This window comes from Hyla sarda, chromosome 2 (genome assembly GCF_029499605.1).
Source record: "Hyla sarda isolate aHylSar1 chromosome 2, aHylSar1.hap1, whole genome shotgun sequence".
Taxonomy (NCBI): Eukaryota; Metazoa; Chordata; class Amphibia; order Anura; family Hylidae; genus Hyla; species Hyla sarda.
In genome coordinates this window covers 46,704,672-46,723,666 of record NC_079190.1, presented here as the reverse complement: position 1 = coordinate 46,723,666, position 18,995 = coordinate 46,704,672, and the positions used below count along the sequence as shown (strand labels likewise).

General features: G+C 43.2%; 1 protein-coding gene across 3 annotated transcripts in view; it reads right to left on the bottom strand.

The window, feature by feature from the left end:
- Window positions 1-18,995, bottom strand: part of ZMYM2 (zinc finger MYM-type containing 2) — a 122,453-nt gene that overhangs the window by 92,063 nt on the left and 11,395 nt on the right. For all 3 annotated transcript variants that reach the window (XM_056561712.1, XM_056561711.1, XM_056561713.1), the window contains exon 2: window positions 2,335-3,169. In XM_056561712.1, coding sequence (XP_056417687.1) covers window positions 2,335-3,094 — 760 coding nt within the window. In that variant the 5' untranslated portion in view covers window positions 3,095-3,169. The remainder of the gene's footprint in view (window positions 1-2,334; window positions 3,170-18,995) is intronic.

Genomic DNA, 18,995 nt, shown 5'->3' with positions numbered 1-18,995 from the left:
TGGCCTGAAGAAGTGGTCGGGCGAGACCTGCGAGAGCAATGCCCGTGTCTACCAGAAGACTCGGGGGACGAGTCAGAGGAGACACCCCTATTACGCTTATGCGAAGCATAGGGAGAAGGGGAACGGGACCTTCTAGAGGGCAGGTGAAGGGTAGACCTCTCCAAGGCTGTCACCACAGAACGGGAGACCTGTGCTAAGCCGGATATAGACTGGGAGAGGGAGGAAACCCAGGCTGGAGGGGCAGCCAAACCCACCGGGCCTGAGGGGGCACCTGGGTTAAAAATAGCAGGGGGTCCTGGGGGAGCAGTGGAGCAGGCAGAACAAGTGGGTTCAGCAGGACCTGGCATTTTTGCAGAGCAGTTTTTACAAGCGTAATGGGTAACTAATATTTCCGATATCTGCTTAGAGGGAGGAACAGTTCTGGGCACGGACATGAGAAAAAAAATGAACAGTCTCACCCAAGTCTGTGTCCCAAGGCAGCTGCTGTAAGGAGAACTCCGCACCGTGCTGAGGGAACGGAGAAGAGACACCGGCCAGTAGAAGAAAGAGGCCGGGTCAGGGCAAGGAGCTCTGTGATTGGCCCTTGCATGGCACCACCGTGCTGATTGGTGGCCATTTCGCGCTACCGAGGCGCTTATGCTCCGAACCCCGAGCGCACACACCGCCTGCAGTGAGTTCTGTGCGCCCGGGGACGGAGCGGGCGAAGTGAAAGTAAAAAGTGCACCCGCCCGCATGGAGAAGCCTGCGGCGCGTGTACTATAAAACACACACACACTTAATAAAGTGCCCCCTTACTGTGCATGTACTGTAGTCACTGCTCCCCCAATAATAAAAACAATCCCCCTGCAGGGAAATAAGATAACTCAGGCCAGCCCCAGCTTCTGCAGTATAGGGCCAAAAAACAGAGGGTCTCAAGCTGTTGCAAGACCTAGGGAGAAAAGATACTCACCTCATGCTGAAGAACTTACCTAAAGAAGTCTTCAGACTGTAGTCTTCAGTCAGTCTTTTCACCTGCGGCAAGCCAAGCTCATAGCGAGGCGAACCGGGAGGTAGGGGAACCCGGAACCATGAGGAACAACCCCAAGCGCTGACCGTTGGTGAGAGGGGGTTAACAGTACATCCAAGATGCCTGCCACCTCTCGCAATGGGGAAACAGTGAACATTGCGTTCCTGAGTCCCCACCTGAAAACAGAAATAAAAAGGAATAAAGAACTAACATTCCCTAAACCTAAGAAAATAAAAATAAAAATATGAGACTTGGTCTGGAGAAAACCAGACCATGTCCACCTCCTTAAGACACTAAGCAAAAACTGAATTGCTCATTGGCCTGGAGGCGGGTATATCCTGCTGGGAGGAGCCGACTTTTTGGTTACCATAGTGTCAACCTCCTAGAGACCGCAGCATATACCCAGAGTCTGTGTCCCCCAATGGAGCCGATAGATGATAATTGACATTTAAATGCAATCCCTGTTGAAGTGTCTTTTCTTAATGTGAATTGGTCTATGGAGCTGGGGAGACTGAACCTCTAGCAAGACACAAGGGAGCCACCCTGTAGTGCTTTACACCTGCTGGATTGTAACCTTGCTATATATCAGTGGATCGCCAATCTAACTATGTAATTCTATGCCATAGCATTATACAGTGAATGCAATCTAATAATTGCAGAAAGTGTAAAATCAAGAATAAATATTTGTAAAATGATATCAAACCAAATCACCCTTATTTTCAATAAAAAAAAATAAAAAAGATGATTAACACAATTGGTATAACAGCATGCATAATTGTCTAAACTATTAAATAATGTTTATGATCCTGAACGGTTAACAGTGTAAACGTAAGAAAATAAAAAAAAAGCTCCAAATATAAAAAATTTTAATCACATCATATAATAAAATGCGATCAAAAAAGTCCCATGAAAACAAAAATAGTATTGAGAAAAACTACAAATCACAGCACAAAAATGATCCCTCATACATTGCTGTATACGGAAAAATAAAGTTAGTGACCAGAAATGGACAATTTTATGCATACCAATTTAGCATTTTGTATTTAGCATTTTTTAAATTAGTACCATAAAATAAAAACTAGAGAGCTTCTAATCGCATTGACCTACAGAATATAATGTATCAATTTTACCATTACATTAAAAAGTACATTTGGTCAGGCAAAAAAAAATAAGCCCTCATATGGGTCTGTAGGTGGAAGAATAAAAAAAGTTTTTAAAATGTTAAATAAGCATTACTACTGTAGGATTTTGAAATCTACTTGCCAGTATTTTTTTTTATTTTATTCATTGCTAGTTTTACTTGATTATTTACTGTATATTTAACTTACCAGAAGTATGATGTGTTGCAGATTCTCCATTTTGAAAGACATCACCACCAACACTAATTCTTCCTGGATTATAAGGTCCCATTGTAGACTTGGTCTGTGAGGTAATTGAAGGTGGGAACGTTGGTACATGGCCACCAAAACTAGCTGACTGCAATCCATTAGGAACATCTCCCATACCAGGATTCTGCAGTGATGTGACATGTGTGATCATCAGATTCATATCCCTACTCTCTGAAGTCTGATGGTGTCCATCACTTACAGAGTTCATTCCAGAATCTAAAGTGGTGACATTTGCAATCTGTATTTCAGAGTCAGGCTCAGTAGTAATACCAGAACTCATTAAGCCAGCATTTGGTTTGTTTCTTGAGAAGCTGGATGAAGATGGGTAATCCACATTAATTGGTCTGTTGGAGTCAATAAGTCTGCGACTAGTAAAAGTGGAAGCATTTTTGTCATGGACACGACTGGGCTCAGGTTCTTCCTCATCATCAATGATGATTGTCTCACTTATTGCTCCCTTGCTAGTATCCAAGTCTTTGCTGGAAGAGTGTAATTTCAAGTCAGCCCTGTGGTTTTCTTTTGTTGCTGAAGAAAAGCCTGCACTTCTAGGAGCTGCAGGCGGTGCATTCTGGGGCACCTGCACAGGTTCAATAAAGACAACATCATCGTCATCATCAACTATAACAGATGTGGTCTGGAAGGTTTTAGAGGAAGCCGGGCCACCAAAAGCATTGCCCACATTTTTCAGTCCTGTAGCCATTGCATGAGATAGAGAACCAGAATCTGTGTCAATTGTCAGCCCCTTTTAAAAGGACACATGTATATTCCAGGCAACCTAACAAAAACACAAAAACAAAAAACAAAGCCATTATTATAAAATAGCAACCACTCACTAAAAGCAGCAACTAAGAATTAAATTCCCATCTCAACGTGTTATCCCCTATCCATATGGGAAAACATGCACTTAATACCCATTAAGCGCTTGCAATTTTATAATTTTTATTTTTTTATAGCTGGTAAACTACCAGATCCCAAACAGACCCAATTCGAGTCAATGGGAATGGTCGGGACCCAGTGGTGTCGTCAGAAAACAGTAACATCTCAGTGGTCAGACAGGAGAAAGCACAGAGTGCTAGCCCACCCTCACTTACTGAGGAACTGTCCAGAGCAGGATAGGTGGCTGTGAGGATTTGCTCATGCTCTGGACAGTTCCCGACATGGACAGAGGTGTCACCAGAGCAATGTGGTAAGATAGAAAATAAATTCAAAAAAGAAAAGAGCTTTCTGTGGAGCATATAGCAGCTGATAAGTTCTGGAAGTATTAACATTTTTAAACAGAAGTAATGTACAAATCTGTTTAACTTTCTGGCACCAGTTAAGGAAGCAGGGCATACAGGAATGCCCCCGTTCGAGAGTCCTTAAGGACTCGGGCGTATTTGTCTGCCCTGATCCCACTAACAGGTTTCTCACAAGCAGAGAAAGTAAAACCCCGTGGGTGACGGTTGCTACAGACAGCCAGGACCCACGGCTAATGCTGGGCACCGCCGATCGGGCCGATGCTTGGCATTATCCCTTTAGATGCCGCGATCAAAGTTGATTACAGCATCTAAACTGAAAGTAAAACTATCCCGGCAGCTCAGCGGAGCTGATCGGGACTATCGCGACAAAATCGCAATGTCCCGATCAGCTTGCCAGGCGACGGGAGGGTCCTCACCTGCCTCTCCGCTGTCCGATCGGTGATCTATGGTCCATGCCTGCGCAGAAGGCTTGAGCAGCAGATTGCCGCTTACACTGATCAATGCTTTGCAATGGCAGAGCACTGATCAGTATATGCAATCAGAAGATTGCATGTTTTAGCCCCATATGGGGGCCAAAAAAAATTAAAATAAAAATAAAAAAACTTAAGGACACCTGTAGTGCAATATAACTTCTCCTCTATCCAAAGGATAGGGGATAAGTTACAGATCGCAAGGGGGGGGTCCGAGCGACCCCCACCTGCTTGCGATCTATAACCTATCCTTTGGAAAGTAATAAAAGTTCATTAACCCCTTCCCTGTTAAAAGTTTAAATCACCCCCTTTTCCCATTTTTTTTTTTAAATAAAATAATGCAATAAAGCATAAAAATCATATGTGGTACCGCCGCTTGCGTAAATGTCTGAACTATTAAAATATTAGGTTATCTAAACCACACGGTTGAGGGCATACACGAAAAAAAAAAATACCAAAATTGTGCATTTTTGGTCAGTTCATACACCATAAAAATATTAATAAAAAGCATAAAAAGTCCCATCAAAACAAAAAATGGTACCGATAAAAACAGTACCGGTGTAAAAAATGAGCCCTCATACCGCCCCTTACATAGAAAAATTAAAGTAGTTATAGGGGTCATTAGGTGCCAATTTTAAACATACTAATTTTTGAGCATGTAGTTTATAGTTTTTTTTTGTTTTGTTTGTTTATTAAGTCTTTTTCCGGATTCCGGGCTGATCGGGTCTCTGATGACCAGATAGCCCGGAAAATAAGGATGACCAGAGCTGTCAGACAGCCCCAATCATCCTAAAGGATAGGAGCGAGGTGGCAGGGTGCCACCTCCTCCTATCCCCTGCATTAGCCGATCAGGACTGATCGGCAAATCGCATGGCAGGGGTGAAAGTTAATTTCCCCCTCTCTGCCCGCCCCTGGATGTCAGGGCAGAGCGGGGGAAGATGGCGGTGATGTGCGGGGGGCCTGTGGATGTGGCGGGGACCAGGGACCATGGACCGGCGGCTGACAGGAGGCGCAGGCAAGTGGAGGGGGCGGCTTCCCAGATACAGCAGTGAAGATTACCGTAAAGTGATCTTCACTGCTGTATCTAGGAGTTTCAAAACCAACTCCCAGCATGCCAAGACAGGCAAAGGCATGCTGAGAGTTGTAGTTTCGCAGCATCTGGAGGGCCACAGTTTGGAGACCACTGTCCTTCCAGAAGTTGCAAAACTACAACTCTCAGCATGCCCAGACCGTCCAGGCATGCTGAGAGTTGTAGTTCTGTAACATCTGGCCCTTCAGAAGTTGCAGAACGACAACTCCCAGCATGCTTGGACAGTCTCTGCATGCTGGGAGTTGTAGTTTTGTAACATCTGGAAGGGCACTGTTTGGACACCACTGTATAGTGGTCTCCAAATTGTAGCGCTCCAGATGTCAATTCAAAGCATGCCTAGACTGTCCAGGCATGCTGGGAGTTTTAGTTCGGCAATATCTGGCCCTTCAGACGCTGCCGAACTACAACTCCCAGCATGCCTGGACAGTCTGGGCATGCTTGGAGTTGAAGTCTTGCAACATCTGGAGGGCTACAGTTTGGACACCACTACACAGTGGTATCCAAATTGTTCTCCTCCAGTTGTTGCATAACTACAACTCCCAACATGCCCTTTGGCTTTCTGGGCATGCTGGGAATTGTATTATTTCAACAACTGGAGGCACACTGGTTGGGAAACATTGTCTGTTTCCTAACTCAGTGTTTCCCAACCTGTGTGCCTACTTCTGTTGCAAAACTATAACTCCCAGCATTCACTGACCGACCATGCATGCTGGGAGTTGTAGTTTTGCAACAGCTGGAAGCACATGGGTTGGAAAACACTGAGTTAGGAAACAGACAGTGGTGCAGAAACACTGCGGTAGTCTGTTAACTAACTCAGTGTTTCCCAATCACTGCAACTCCCAGCAGAAACGTCTGTCAGGGTACATTCACATAGGCGGGGTTTACAGCAAGTTTCCCGCTTCAAGTCTGAGATGTGGCAAATATTCCGCTGCAGCGGGAAACTCACTGTAAACCTGGCCCATGTGAGTGTACCCTAAAAACACTACGCTACACCCTTACACTGTTAAGGCTCACTGTACCACTTGTTATGTTCCTTGAGGGGTGTACTTTCCCAAAGAGTATACCATGTGGGGTGTTTTTAGCTGTTCTGGCACCATAGGGGCTTCCTAAATGTGACATGCCCCCCAAAAAACCATAGCTCTGCTTTCGGCAAGCAAGGCAGGACCTGAAAGCCTCCGACAAGTACGGCAGCTTTCAGGGTGTATGGAGAAGGTTCCTGACTCGAACCCGCACTATACCCGGTGGCCCCTTGCTGATTTAAGTAGCTGGATGCCACCGCTAATAGCCGACACGTGGCGATCATCGCGGGTGGCTATTAAACCTTTAAATCGCCGCTGTCAGGGGACATGTAAATGCTCCCTGGTGGGCTAGATCGAAAGTTAAAAATTTTTGTAAAAATAGTAAAATGTGACGGAAACTATACAAATTTGGTATTGCTGTAATCAGGCCAAACTTAATATCAAAACATGTTAGCTTGACCGCAAGGTAAATAGAGTAAAAAAGAAAACCACCAAACGTGCTAAATTATAATTTTTTTTTATTTAAATTTCACCTCATCAATGTTTTTTTGTTTTTGTTTTGGAGAATATGTTACAGAAATATAAAAGGTCTCATTACCAAGTACAATCGGTCCCGCAAAAAACAAGCCTCTGTGACTGCCATTGGCACATTCGTAGGGTGAAATACGCTGCATCTGGCCCTGTGTGACCCTGCCCTAAGGGTAAAGTCAAATGTGCCATATTTTGCTGATTATTCTCTGCAGTTGATTTTGCTACCTATTGATTTGAATGGATAAGAAAATACGCAGCAGCTAATGCACAGAAATATATACAGCAAAATACAGATATGTAACCCTACCCTAAGTTAAAATGATAATAATAATAAATAATAATAATAATAATAATAATAATAATAATAAATATACTGGCTGGAAAAATGCTTATCCAGACAAAGGAGAGCACTGTTTACCTGCAAATATGGAGTTTGTATTTTTACATCAGGCTTGTGTGGCTTTCCACTGGATACACAATGAACAAAAAGAAAAATAAGACCAGCTCACCGATAACTGCGACTTCACAAGGATACCAGCACAACCTCCCCCGTGGAAGCTCGCAAACAAACACTGAGACAGAGTCCCCAGGCGAGGCAAACAGGAACAAAGGTGAACTTCCGGCTCCCAGCAGGTAAAATCCAAGGCTTTATTCAGACATCGCTAAAATCCATGGCCATGACTAAGATTTGTTAGCAAGTCGAAACGCGTTGGTGCGCTCAGTTTGTGTTTTTTATTTTTATATTTTGCCTTTGTAACACTTGGATTTTAACGATGTCTGAATTGAGACTTGGATTTTACCTGCTGGGAGCCGGAAGTTTACCTTTGTTCCTGTTGATATCCACTGGATAGTCCGGTTTTGTTCCAGAATTGTTATATAGGTTTATGGAGAACTGGAGTTTATTTTTTCTCTTTATTAGTCTTATCTTTTGGTGTCAAACATGTCCCACTGTAGCTCCTCGTCCGGTAATAGGCTGAGCGGCAGTGTCTGATAATGGGCCAAGCTTTCTCCCAGCATGGGACAGCAATATTGGTGGCGTAAGGAGAGTGTTGAAATGTTAAACAGTACCTGCCACCAAATAAAACTTTTAATATAGTGTTCCTTGTGTAATTTGCATACACTTTCCCATTCACTTGCTTTTAAAATTGTCAAAATATGCTTAAAATGTAATATTTAAAAAAACAGCCACTAGGAGGCTCTGTTCTGTTCCCTGCCACAATTAATACAGCGTTTTCGGTATCCTCCCGGCCTGGCAGGAGTCCAAACTCAGGAAGTGCTTCTCTGCACGGAGCTTGACTGTCAGCTGCACAAAGTGAAAGCTCCACCGATTCTCATAGAAAGCTGCAGGACAGACTCACTGAGGGTGCATTCACACGCTATTACTAGCAGCGGGTTTCACGCTGCGGGAAACCTGCTGCGAGTTACGCTACAATTGATTTGAATGGGTCCTCAGACAGTCCGCAATAGTGTCAGAATTGCGGACTCTCCACAGATCCATTTAAATCAATGGTAGCGTAACTCGCAGTATGTATCCCGCAGCGTTAACTCGCTCCTAGCTGCTAGCGTGTGAACGCACCCTAAAATCTGCACAGACTGGAACATGGACAGAGCTTGAGGTCTTTTCATTCAGTGCTGCAACAATGTGAGGTCGGAAGTGGTCCCCAAGCAGGCTTCAGTAATGTCACGCCCACTTTCTCCTGCTGGGAAATTGCACTATGCGAGCAGAAAAAGGTATGATCAAGCTTTTTTTAGCTCTGTAATTTTTTTTTAAGGGCATGAGGGGAGTAAAGAGTAGTTACGGAACATAGCCTGAGCTAGTTGACAACAGTTTATCTAGTGACAGGTACATTTTAAAAAGTTTATTTTTATTCAAGCAGCCTGAGCATAATGGATAAAAAGAAAAAAACCATATCTGGAGTTCTCCTTTAATTTTGTCCTGTGAAGCTGCCCCCTAGAGAGACTTTGCATCTAAAACAGAAAAACAATACAATCTAGGGCTGGGCGGTCTAGCCAAATATGTGTATGGCGGAATTTTTTTAACTTATGGTGGTCCCACTGTATACAACGGTCAGCACCGGCAACAAACAGGACGACAAAGAGGGTAGCGCTTGCGGGTGACATATATAAATAGTACCCTGATGGGGACAGCGCAGCGCTGGGCTAATTGATTTGGGGGGGGGGGGGGCAGAAGAGCGCTTGCGGGTCACATATAATTAGTTCCCTGATGTGGGGAGAGAGCGGCGCTGGGCTGACAATTCATTACTGAGGGGGAGGGGCCAAACCCGTATTGCGGTATGGGTTAAAATGCATATCGTGCAGCACAAAAATTTCAGTATGAACCGGAATACCGCCCAGCCCTAATACAATCTTCACATACAATGCAGCAGTATGCACATTGGACATCATGTACCATTCTACAGAAACATATGCAGTTTAAGACTGGGCTAAACAAACTACTGTCTCCATAGCAACAAGAGAAGTAAGCCCTGGCAACTGAGTCTCCCTCTGAGCCCAATGTGCATTCAGCAGCTGGGTGCTTCCATCCATTGTCACATGAATGCATCAGGCTCCATCTGTTCTGGCAGAAGTAGTCGCATTGCTCTCCTGCCAGGTAGCAGCACAACTACATGTTGGATAATGGCAGCATTTTGTGTCATTTCTGCGGGTACCCATAAGCAAAGATACAGGAAGCTGTGGCAACCAATCATAAGGCAACCCAAGTAGCTTTTAGTCAGTGAAGGGCTCAGTACTTCAGTAATAAGTGATCAAGAAGAGGTAGGTGGCACTGCTGTGGTCACTATGAGAAGGGGCAAGATAAAATACTGAAGGCTATGCAGAGACACGGCTCAGGGGAACATGACCAATTAAGTGTGTTCATCAGCACTCAGTATATTGCATTTCGTACTGCCACAACCATGAATACCAGGTGGCACCCTAGTATGTAAGCAGGTCAAAACTATTCATTTTTAACAGCGTACAGAATGGCAATATTTGTTATGACAACCCCTTTAACCCCTTAAGGACCAAGCCCATTTTCACCTTAAAGGGGTTATCCAGGAAAAAAACTTTTATATATCAACCGGCTCCAGAAAGTTTAACAGATTTGTAAATGACTTCTATTAAAAAATCTTAATCCTTTCAGTACTTATGAGATTCTGAAGTTAAGGTTGTTCTTTTCTGTCTAAGTGCTCTCTGATGACACGTGTATCGGAAACCGCCCAGTTTAGAAGAGGTTTGCTATGGGGATTTGCTTCTAAACTGGGCGGTTCCCGAGACACGTGTCATCAGAGAGCACTTAGACAGAAAAGAACAACCTTAACTTCAGAAGCTCATAAGTACTGAAAGGATGAAGATTTTTTTAATAGAAGTAATTTATAAAATCGGTTTAACTTTCTGGAGCCAGTTGATAAATATAACATTTTTCCCTGCATAACCCATTTAACCCCTTAAGGACCAAGCCCATTTTGGCCTTAAGGACCAGAGCGTTTTTGCACATCTGACCACTGTCACTTTAAACATTAATAACTCTGGAATGATTTAAGTTATCATTCTGATTCCGAGATAGTTTTTTCGTGACATATTCTACTTTAACATAGTGGTAAACTTTTGTGGTAACTTGCATCCTTTCTTGGTGAAAAATCCCAAATTTGATGCAAAATTTGAAAATTTTGCATTTTTCTAACTTTGAAGCTCTCTGCTTGTAAGGAAAATGGATATTACAAAAAAAATTTTTTTTTTTTTAATTCACATTTCCAACATGTCTGCTTTATGTTTGCATCATAAAGTTGACATGTTTTTACTTTTGGAAGACACCAGAGGGCTTCAAAGTTCAGCAGCAATTTTCCAATTTTCCACAAATTTTTCAAAAACTCTGTATTTTTCAGGGACCAGTTCAATTTTGAAGTGGATTTGAAGGGTCTTCATATTAGAAATACCCCACAAATGACCCCATTATAAAGACTTCACACCGCAAAGTATTCAAAATGACATTCAGTCAGCGTTTTAACCCTTTAGGTGTTTCACAGGAATAGCAGAAGGAGAAAAGTCACAATCTTCATTTTTTACACTCGCATGTTCTTGTAGACCCAATTTTTTAATTTTTACAAGGGGTAAAAAGGAGAAAATGTATACTTATATTTGTAGCTCAATTTCTCTCGAGTAAGCACATACCTCACATGTCTATGTAAATTGTTCGGCGGGCGCAGTAGAGGCCTCAGAAGTGAAGGAGTGACAAGAGGAATTTGGAGAGTACGTTTTTGGGGGGGCATGTTGCATTTAGGAAGCCCCTATGGTGCCAGAACAGCAAAAAAACAAAACAAAAAAAAACACACATATGGCATACCATTTTGAAAACTAGACCCCTTGAGGAACGTAACAAGGAATTAAGTGAGCATTAATACCCCACAGGTGTTTCACAACTTTGCATATGTAAAAAAAAGAAAAAATGTTTCACTAAAATGTGTGTTTCCCCCCCCAAATTTCACATTTTTGCAAGGGTTAATAGCAGAAAATACCCCCCAAAATTTGTAACCCCATCTCTTCTGAGTATGGAGGTACCACATAAGTTGACCTGAAGTGCACTACGGGCAAACTACAATGCTCCGAAGAGAAGGAGTCATATTTGGCTTTTTGAGAGCACATTTTGCTCGGGGGGGGGGGGCATGTCGCACTTAGGAAGCCCTTATGGTGCCAGAACAGCAAAAAAAATAATAAAAAAAAACAAAACAAAAAAAACATGGCATACTATTTTGGAAACTAGACCCCTTGAGGAACGTAACAAGGGGTACAGTGAGCATTTACCCCCATTGGTGTCTGACAGGTCTCTGGAACAGTGGGCTGTACGAAAGTTTTCATTTTCATGGACTACTGTTCCAAAGATCTGTCAGACACCTGAGGGGGGTAAATGCTCACTGCACCCCTCATTACATTCCTTGAGGGGTGTAGTTTCCGAAATAGGGTCACATGTGGGTTTTTTGTTTTTTTGCGTTGTCAAAACCGCTGTAACAATCAGCCACCCCTGTGCAAATCACCTCAAATGTACATGGCGCACTCTCCCTTCTGGGCCTTGTTGTGCACCCCCAGAGCACTTTGTGCCCACATATGGGGTATCCCTGTACTCAGGAGAAATTGTGTTCCAAATTTTGGGGGGCTTTTTTCCCCCTTTTACCTTTGAGAAAACGTAAAGTATGGGGGCAACACCAGCAGGTTAGTGTAAAAAATTAAATTCTTTACACTAACATTCTGGTGTAGACACCAACATTCCTTTTCATGAAGGGTTAAAGGAGAAATAGCCACCCAAACCTTGTAACGCAATTTCTCCCGATTACGGCGATACCCCATATGTGGCCCTAAACTGTTGACTTGAAAGACGACAGGGCTTCAAAGTGAGAGCGCAATGCGCATTTGAGGCCTAAATTAGGGACTTGCATAGGGGTGGATATAGGGGTATTCTACGCCAGCGATTCCCAAACAGGGTGCCTCCAGCTGTTGCAAAACTGCCAGCATGCCTTGACAGTCAATGGCTGTCCGGCAATACTGGCAGTTGCTGTTTTGCAACAGCTGGAGGCTCTGCTTTGCAAACAGTGGCATACCGGACGTTCTTATTTGGGGGGGGGGGGGGTACTGTGTAGGGGTATGTGTATATGTAGTGTTTTTAACATTTTATTTGTGGTAGTATAGTGTTTAGGGTACAGTCACACGGGCAGGGATTACAGCGAGTTTCCCAGCGCAAAATTTGCTGCATCTCAAACTTGCAGCGAGAAACCCACTATAAAACCCTCGCCCATGTGAATGTACCCTGTACATTCACAGGGGGGGTGCACCAGCTGTTGCAAAACCACAACTCCCAGCATGCATGGTCTGTTAGTGCATGCTGGGAGTTATAGTTTTGCAACAGCTGGAGGCACACAGGTTAAGAAACACTGAGTTAGAAACAGACAATGTTTCCCAACCAGTGTGTCTCCAGCTGTTACAAAACTACAACTCCCAGCATGCACTGACTGTCCAGGCATGCTGGGAGTTGTAGTTCGGCAACATCTGAAGGGCCAGATGTTTCTGAACTAAAACTCCCAGCATGCCTGGACAGTCAGTGCATGCTGGGAGTTGTAGTTTTGTAACAGCTGGAAATGCACAGATAGGAGACCATTATACAATTGTCTCCAAACTGGGGCCCTCCAGAAGTTGCAAAACTACAACTCCCAGCATGCCCAGACAGCCAAAGGCTGTCTGGGCATGCTGGGAGTTGTCATTTTCAGATCCTAGAAGCAGCAAAGATCTTCACTGCTGCCTCTGAGGACCATGTACTTACCTGCCGGTCCTGCCGCTGCTCCTCCACGTGTCCGGTCCCGCCACTGCTCCAGGTAAGGCCGCCGGTTCCCGTGAGCCCCCGCAGCCATCTTTCTCCGTTCTGCCCAACTTCCAGGGGCAAGCGGCGCGGGGGGATCTGAACTTTCACCCCAGGTCACTGTGATTGGCCCACAGGGACCAATCACAGTGATCACTGACCAGGACCATCAATGGATGGTCCTGGGGGGGGTGAAGCAGAAGTTATCTCCTGCTGGAAACAGCAGGACTTCTGCTTGTTAACTCGTGCGATGCTGCGAATCGCCATGTTAACTGTGTCATTTATAAGCGTCGGGATGCGCGAACGCACTGCACAACCCGGCGTTTATATATGACATTCTGCGGGAAGGGGTAAGGACCAAGACAATTTTAACCTTAAGGACCAGGCCAATATTATTTTTGTGTCTTAGTTTTTTCCTCCTCGCCTTCTAAAATCCATAACTCTTATATTTCCATCTACAGAACCATATAAGGGCTTGTTTTTTGCGTGACCAATTGTACTTTGTAATGAATCCTCTCATTTTACCATAAAATGTACGGCGAACCCCAAAAAATATTTTTTTAGGGAAGAAATTTAAATGAAAACCACAATTTTGCAGATTTTGGAGGGTTTCGCTTTCACACTGTACGGTAGAAATAACATGTGTCCTATATTCTGTGGGTCAATACGATTAAAATGATACCCATAACTACATACTTTTATATTTTTATACCACTTAAAAACATTTTTAAAACTTTGTACAAAGTCAGTAATCTAAAAACGCCCTATTTTGATCACCACCTAACTTTCATTTTTCCCGTATATAGGGCGGTATGAGGGCTCATTTTTTGCGCCGTCATCTGTACTTTTTATTGATACCACATTTGCATATATAAAATTTTTAGATCATTTTTATACAAAATTTTTGGGAATAAAATGTGACAAAAGCAGCAAATTTTTTTTTTTTACGTTTACGCCGTTCACCATATGGGATCATTAACATTATATTTTGATAGCTCTGACATTTACGCATGCGGCAATACCAAATAGGTTGATAAAAAAAAATTTACGCTTTTTGGGGTAAAAAGGGAAAAACTGACAATTTTTATTGGGGGGGGGGGGATTTTTCACATTTTTTACTTTTAATTTTTAAACTTCAAAATTTCTTTATGTAATATATATATATATATATATATATATATATATATTTATATATATTTATTTTTTACACACTTTTTTTATGTCACCATAGGGGACTATCTATAGCAATCATTTGATTGCTAATACTGTTCAGTGCTATGCATAGGACACAGCACTGATCAGTATTATCGGCTTTCCCTTGCTCTGGTCTGCTCGATCTCAGACCAGAGCAGGAGACAGACGGAGTCAGGTGAGGCGGACAGAAGATCGGATCACCGCGGCAGCGCTGCAAGCGATCCAATCATCTATTTTAACATGCGCATTGCCGCAGATGCTGTGATCTGTACTGATCACGGCATCTGAGGAGTTAATGGTGGACATCTTCGCGATCGCGGATGTCGGCCAATACCGGCGTGTCCCCCGAAGGGGGGGGGGGGGGAATTATAGAACCACCTGTCAGCAGGAACTATTGACTTACTGACTGCAAAATCACATTGTCACCAGGTTACAAAAACCACCCACACCTAAAAAGGCTTGGTCTAAATGAACTCATCTGTATTATTACACTGGCAGCAAAGTATAAATGATCAATTAAATTCATAAATAGTTCTCAGGACCCTATTTAAAGTGCTTATTGTATTATACATTATGTACTAATAAGCAACCGCTCCTGTGCGTGTCTGGATTTCGAGTGTTGAAGAAACCTTGCGTTGGTTGCCACTTTTACTGGAATCTGCAATGGAGCCTAATGCAGTTGTGAACACAGCCATATCTGATGAAAACTATTTACTGGCGCCTGTAAAATACCCCATTACTGGAAGGCTGGGTTATTACTGTTTTTTTTTTTCCCCCCCACATTTATAACACAGCAGTACGCTGATAGATAGGTTTAAATAGTACTTAAATGTACCCTGTGGCATACCCATCAACTTCTGTTATGTAAAAGTTGCCAAAAGTATATCAGTTTGGACCAGTTTTTGTCCCCTGTACATTTGTGTACAATTTTTTGGTAGGATAGAAAAGTTCTGAATGCAATACTTATCTGTACCACAAAAATATTGTATGCGATGGTAGGTTATTTTTGCCCCATAGAAGTTTATTAGTAACATTGTGTGGCATATTTTCTCTCCTTTTACCGTTTTTACAAAGTTTAACATCATACAAAAAAAAAGTAACATTTAAAAACGCATGCAAAAAATGCAAAACTTATACCACAAACAAAAACACTGCAGAATACCTTACGTGTGACCCTACCCTTGAGCCAAATTGGTCTTGTTTTGGTACTTACATTTGTAGTATAGATGTGAACCTACCACCACATGTATCTGTATTTTCAAAAGCATTAAAAAACTGACTGGTTTAGTAAAAAATGAACCAGAGTACTGACAAGGTCATTTTAGTGTTCTTACTGCAGTGCTTGAACCCCCAGAGAGCATCCTACACTATGCACAGTTAAAGGGGTACTCCGGTGGAAAAACAATTTTTTTTTTCTTTTTTAAATCAACTGGTGGCAGAAAGTTAAACATATTTGTAAATTACTCCTATTAAAAAATCTTAATCCTTCCAGTACTTATTAGCTGCTGAATGCTACAGAGGAAATTACTTTCTTTTTGGAACACTGATGACATCACGACCAGTGCTCTCAGCTCACATCTGTCCATTTTAACAACCGTGCATAGCAGATGTATGCTAAGAGCAGAATGGTGGCTTAGTGGGCCTTGAGTTTTAAATCCCACTGCTGGGGCCTTGGGTTCAAATCCCACTAAGAACAACAATAAATAAAGAATTATTATTATCATTATAATAACGTCAGCAGAGAGCAGTGTGTTCGTGATGTCATCAGAGAGATTCCAAAAAGAAAAGAATTTTCTCTGTAGTATTCAGCAGCTAATAAATACAGGAAGGATTAAGATTTTTTAATAGAAGTAATTTACAAATCTGTTTAACTTTCTGGCACTAGTTGACTTAAAAAAAAAAAAAAAAAAAACGTTTTTCCACCGGAGTACCCCTTTAAGCCCTTAACGACGCAGGACGTATATTTACGTTCTGCGCCAGCTCCCGCGATATGAAGCGGGGTCGCGCTGCGACACCGCATCACATGGCGTCGGTCCCGGCGCTCATCAACGGCCGGGACCCGCGGCTAATACCACACATCGCCGATCGCGGCAATGTGTGGTATTATCCCTTTAGAAGCGGCGGTCAAAGCTGACCGCCGCTTCTAAAGCGAAAGAGAAAGTAATCCGGCTAGTCAGTCGGGCTGTTCAGGACCGCCGCAGTGAAATCGCAGCGTCCCGAACAGCTTACAGGACACGGGGAGGGCCCTTACCTGCCTCCTCGGTGTCCGATCGACGAATGACCTGAGATCCAAGCAGGAGCAGTCAAGCGCCGATAACACTGATCGCAGGCGTGTTAATACACGCCAGTGATCAGCATAGGAGATCAGTGTGTGCAGTGTTATAGATCCCTATGGGACCTATAACACTGCAAAAAAAAAAAAAAGTGTTAAAGGTCATTTAACCCCTTCCCTAATAAAAGTTTGAATCACCCCCTTTTCCCATAAAAAAAAATAAGACAGTGTAAATAAAATAAAAAATAAACATATGTGGTATCGCCGCGTGCGTAAATGTCCGAACTATAAAAATATATCATTAATTAAACCGCACGGTCAATGGCAAAAAATTCCAAAGTACAAAAAAGCATATTTTGGTCACTTTTTATACCATTAAAAAATGAATAAAAAGTGATCAAAAAGTCCGATCAAAACAAAAATCATACCGTTAAAAACTTCAGATCCAGCGCAAAAAATAAGCCCTCATACCGCCCTATACATAAAAAAGTTATAGGGGTCAGAAGATGACATTTTAAAACGTATAAATTTTCCTGCATGTAGTTATGATTTTTTCCAGAAGTACGACAATATCCAACCTATATAAGTAGGGTATCATTTTAACCGTATGGACCTACAGAATAATGATAAGGTGTCATTTTTACAGAAATATGCACTGTGTAGAAACGGAAGCCCCCAAAAGTTACAAAATGGTGTTTTTTCTTCGATTTTGTCGCACAATGATTTTTTTTCCCGTTTCGCCGTGAATTTTGGGTAAAATGACTAATGTCACTGGAAAGTAGAATTGGTGACGCAAAAAATAAGCCATAATATGGATTTTTAGGTGGAAAATTGAGAGGGTTATGATTTTTAAAAGGTAAGGAGGAAAAGACGAAAGTGCAAAAACGGAAAAACCCTGAGTCCTTAAGGGGTTAACTCTCATTCACTCTGATTCTGGGGGGAAATAACAGAGCTTGGATTTCCACCTGGATTTCCTTTCCCTTACTTCTCACAGGACAGCACCTACTCTGATTGAAGGGTTACTCTGGCCCTAGAACATCTTATCCGTCATGCCCCGTCCCCGCTATGCAAGTCTATGGGAGGGGGAGTGATGGCCATCACGCCCCCCCCCATAGACTTGCATAGTGGGGACAGGGAGTGACATCACACAGGGGTGACATCATGACACTCCGGCCCAGTGGTTGTCACACGGCAGATTCTGAGCTGGCAGCGTAGCGTGCAGCACCCTGAGGTGGGTTCTGAAAGCAAGATTATGGGGGTCCCCAGTGGCGGGACCCCCGCGGTCAGACATCTTATCCTTTGGATAGGGGATAAGATGTCTTAGGTCCGGAGTACCCCTTTAAAGTGCACTGAACTGAACAGGATGGTACTATGCTAGGAGATTATATATATAGTACACTACTTTAGATGGCAAATTAGGGGAGCATTATTGATGCTTTGGAAAAACAGCAAAAGAATCCAAGCAAAGAAAATGTTACATTACAAACATAGCCCTGGTCTTAGCAGAAAATCTGCTCAGTGGACCTGGCTGCAAGATGTTTTGAAGCTAAAACTACTGTAGTTTAAAAAAAAAAAAAAAAAAGGGGGGGGGGGCTGGCTCTAAGTATGAGTAAATAAAAAAAAATTAAATAAATAAAAAACACATCTCTGTACATCATGAATATGATTTTATTTATCCCATGCTGGGTTAAGTGAATGAGAGGAGAGCTGAGCTGCAGTAACCCATGATTTAAACTGTGTGAGCTAAAAAGTTAAGAGATTTTTCCACAGCAACCAATCACAGTTCAGCTAACAGCTGTGGTAAAGTAAAAACCTGAGCTGTGATTGGTTCCTATGGGGAAAGGAAATCACCACTTTTTCTCACACAGTTTGATTAATCTGGGCCATTGAACGTATGAGTCTCAGACAGGTGAAATTCACTACAGCACGCTTCAGGCCAGCGGCCGAATGATTGGCTCCAATATTGTCAGTCAATTAATCAGATTGGGCTGCCACATGCTTCATAGAAGTCATGATCATGGCGGGTCTTAAAGGGGTTCTCCGGTGCTTAGATATCTTATCCCCTATCCGAAGGATAGGGAATAAGATGCCTGATCGCGGGAGTCCCGCCGCTGGGGACCCCCGTGATCTTACACGCGGCACCCCGTTTGTAATCAGTCCCCGAAGCGTATTCGCTACGGGTCCGATTACCGGCGACCACAGGGCCGGCGTGTGACGTCACGCTCCGCCCCTCAAAGCAAGCATACGGGAGGGGGGCGTGATAGCTGACACGCCCCCTCCCATAGGCTTGCATTGAGGGGCGGAGCGTGACATCACACGGGGGCGGAGGCGTGACGTCACACACCGCCGGCCCTGTGGTCGCCGGTAATCAGACCCGGAGCAAACAAACACTCTCCGGGGACTGATTACAAACGGGGTGCCTCGTGCAAGATCACGGGGGTCCC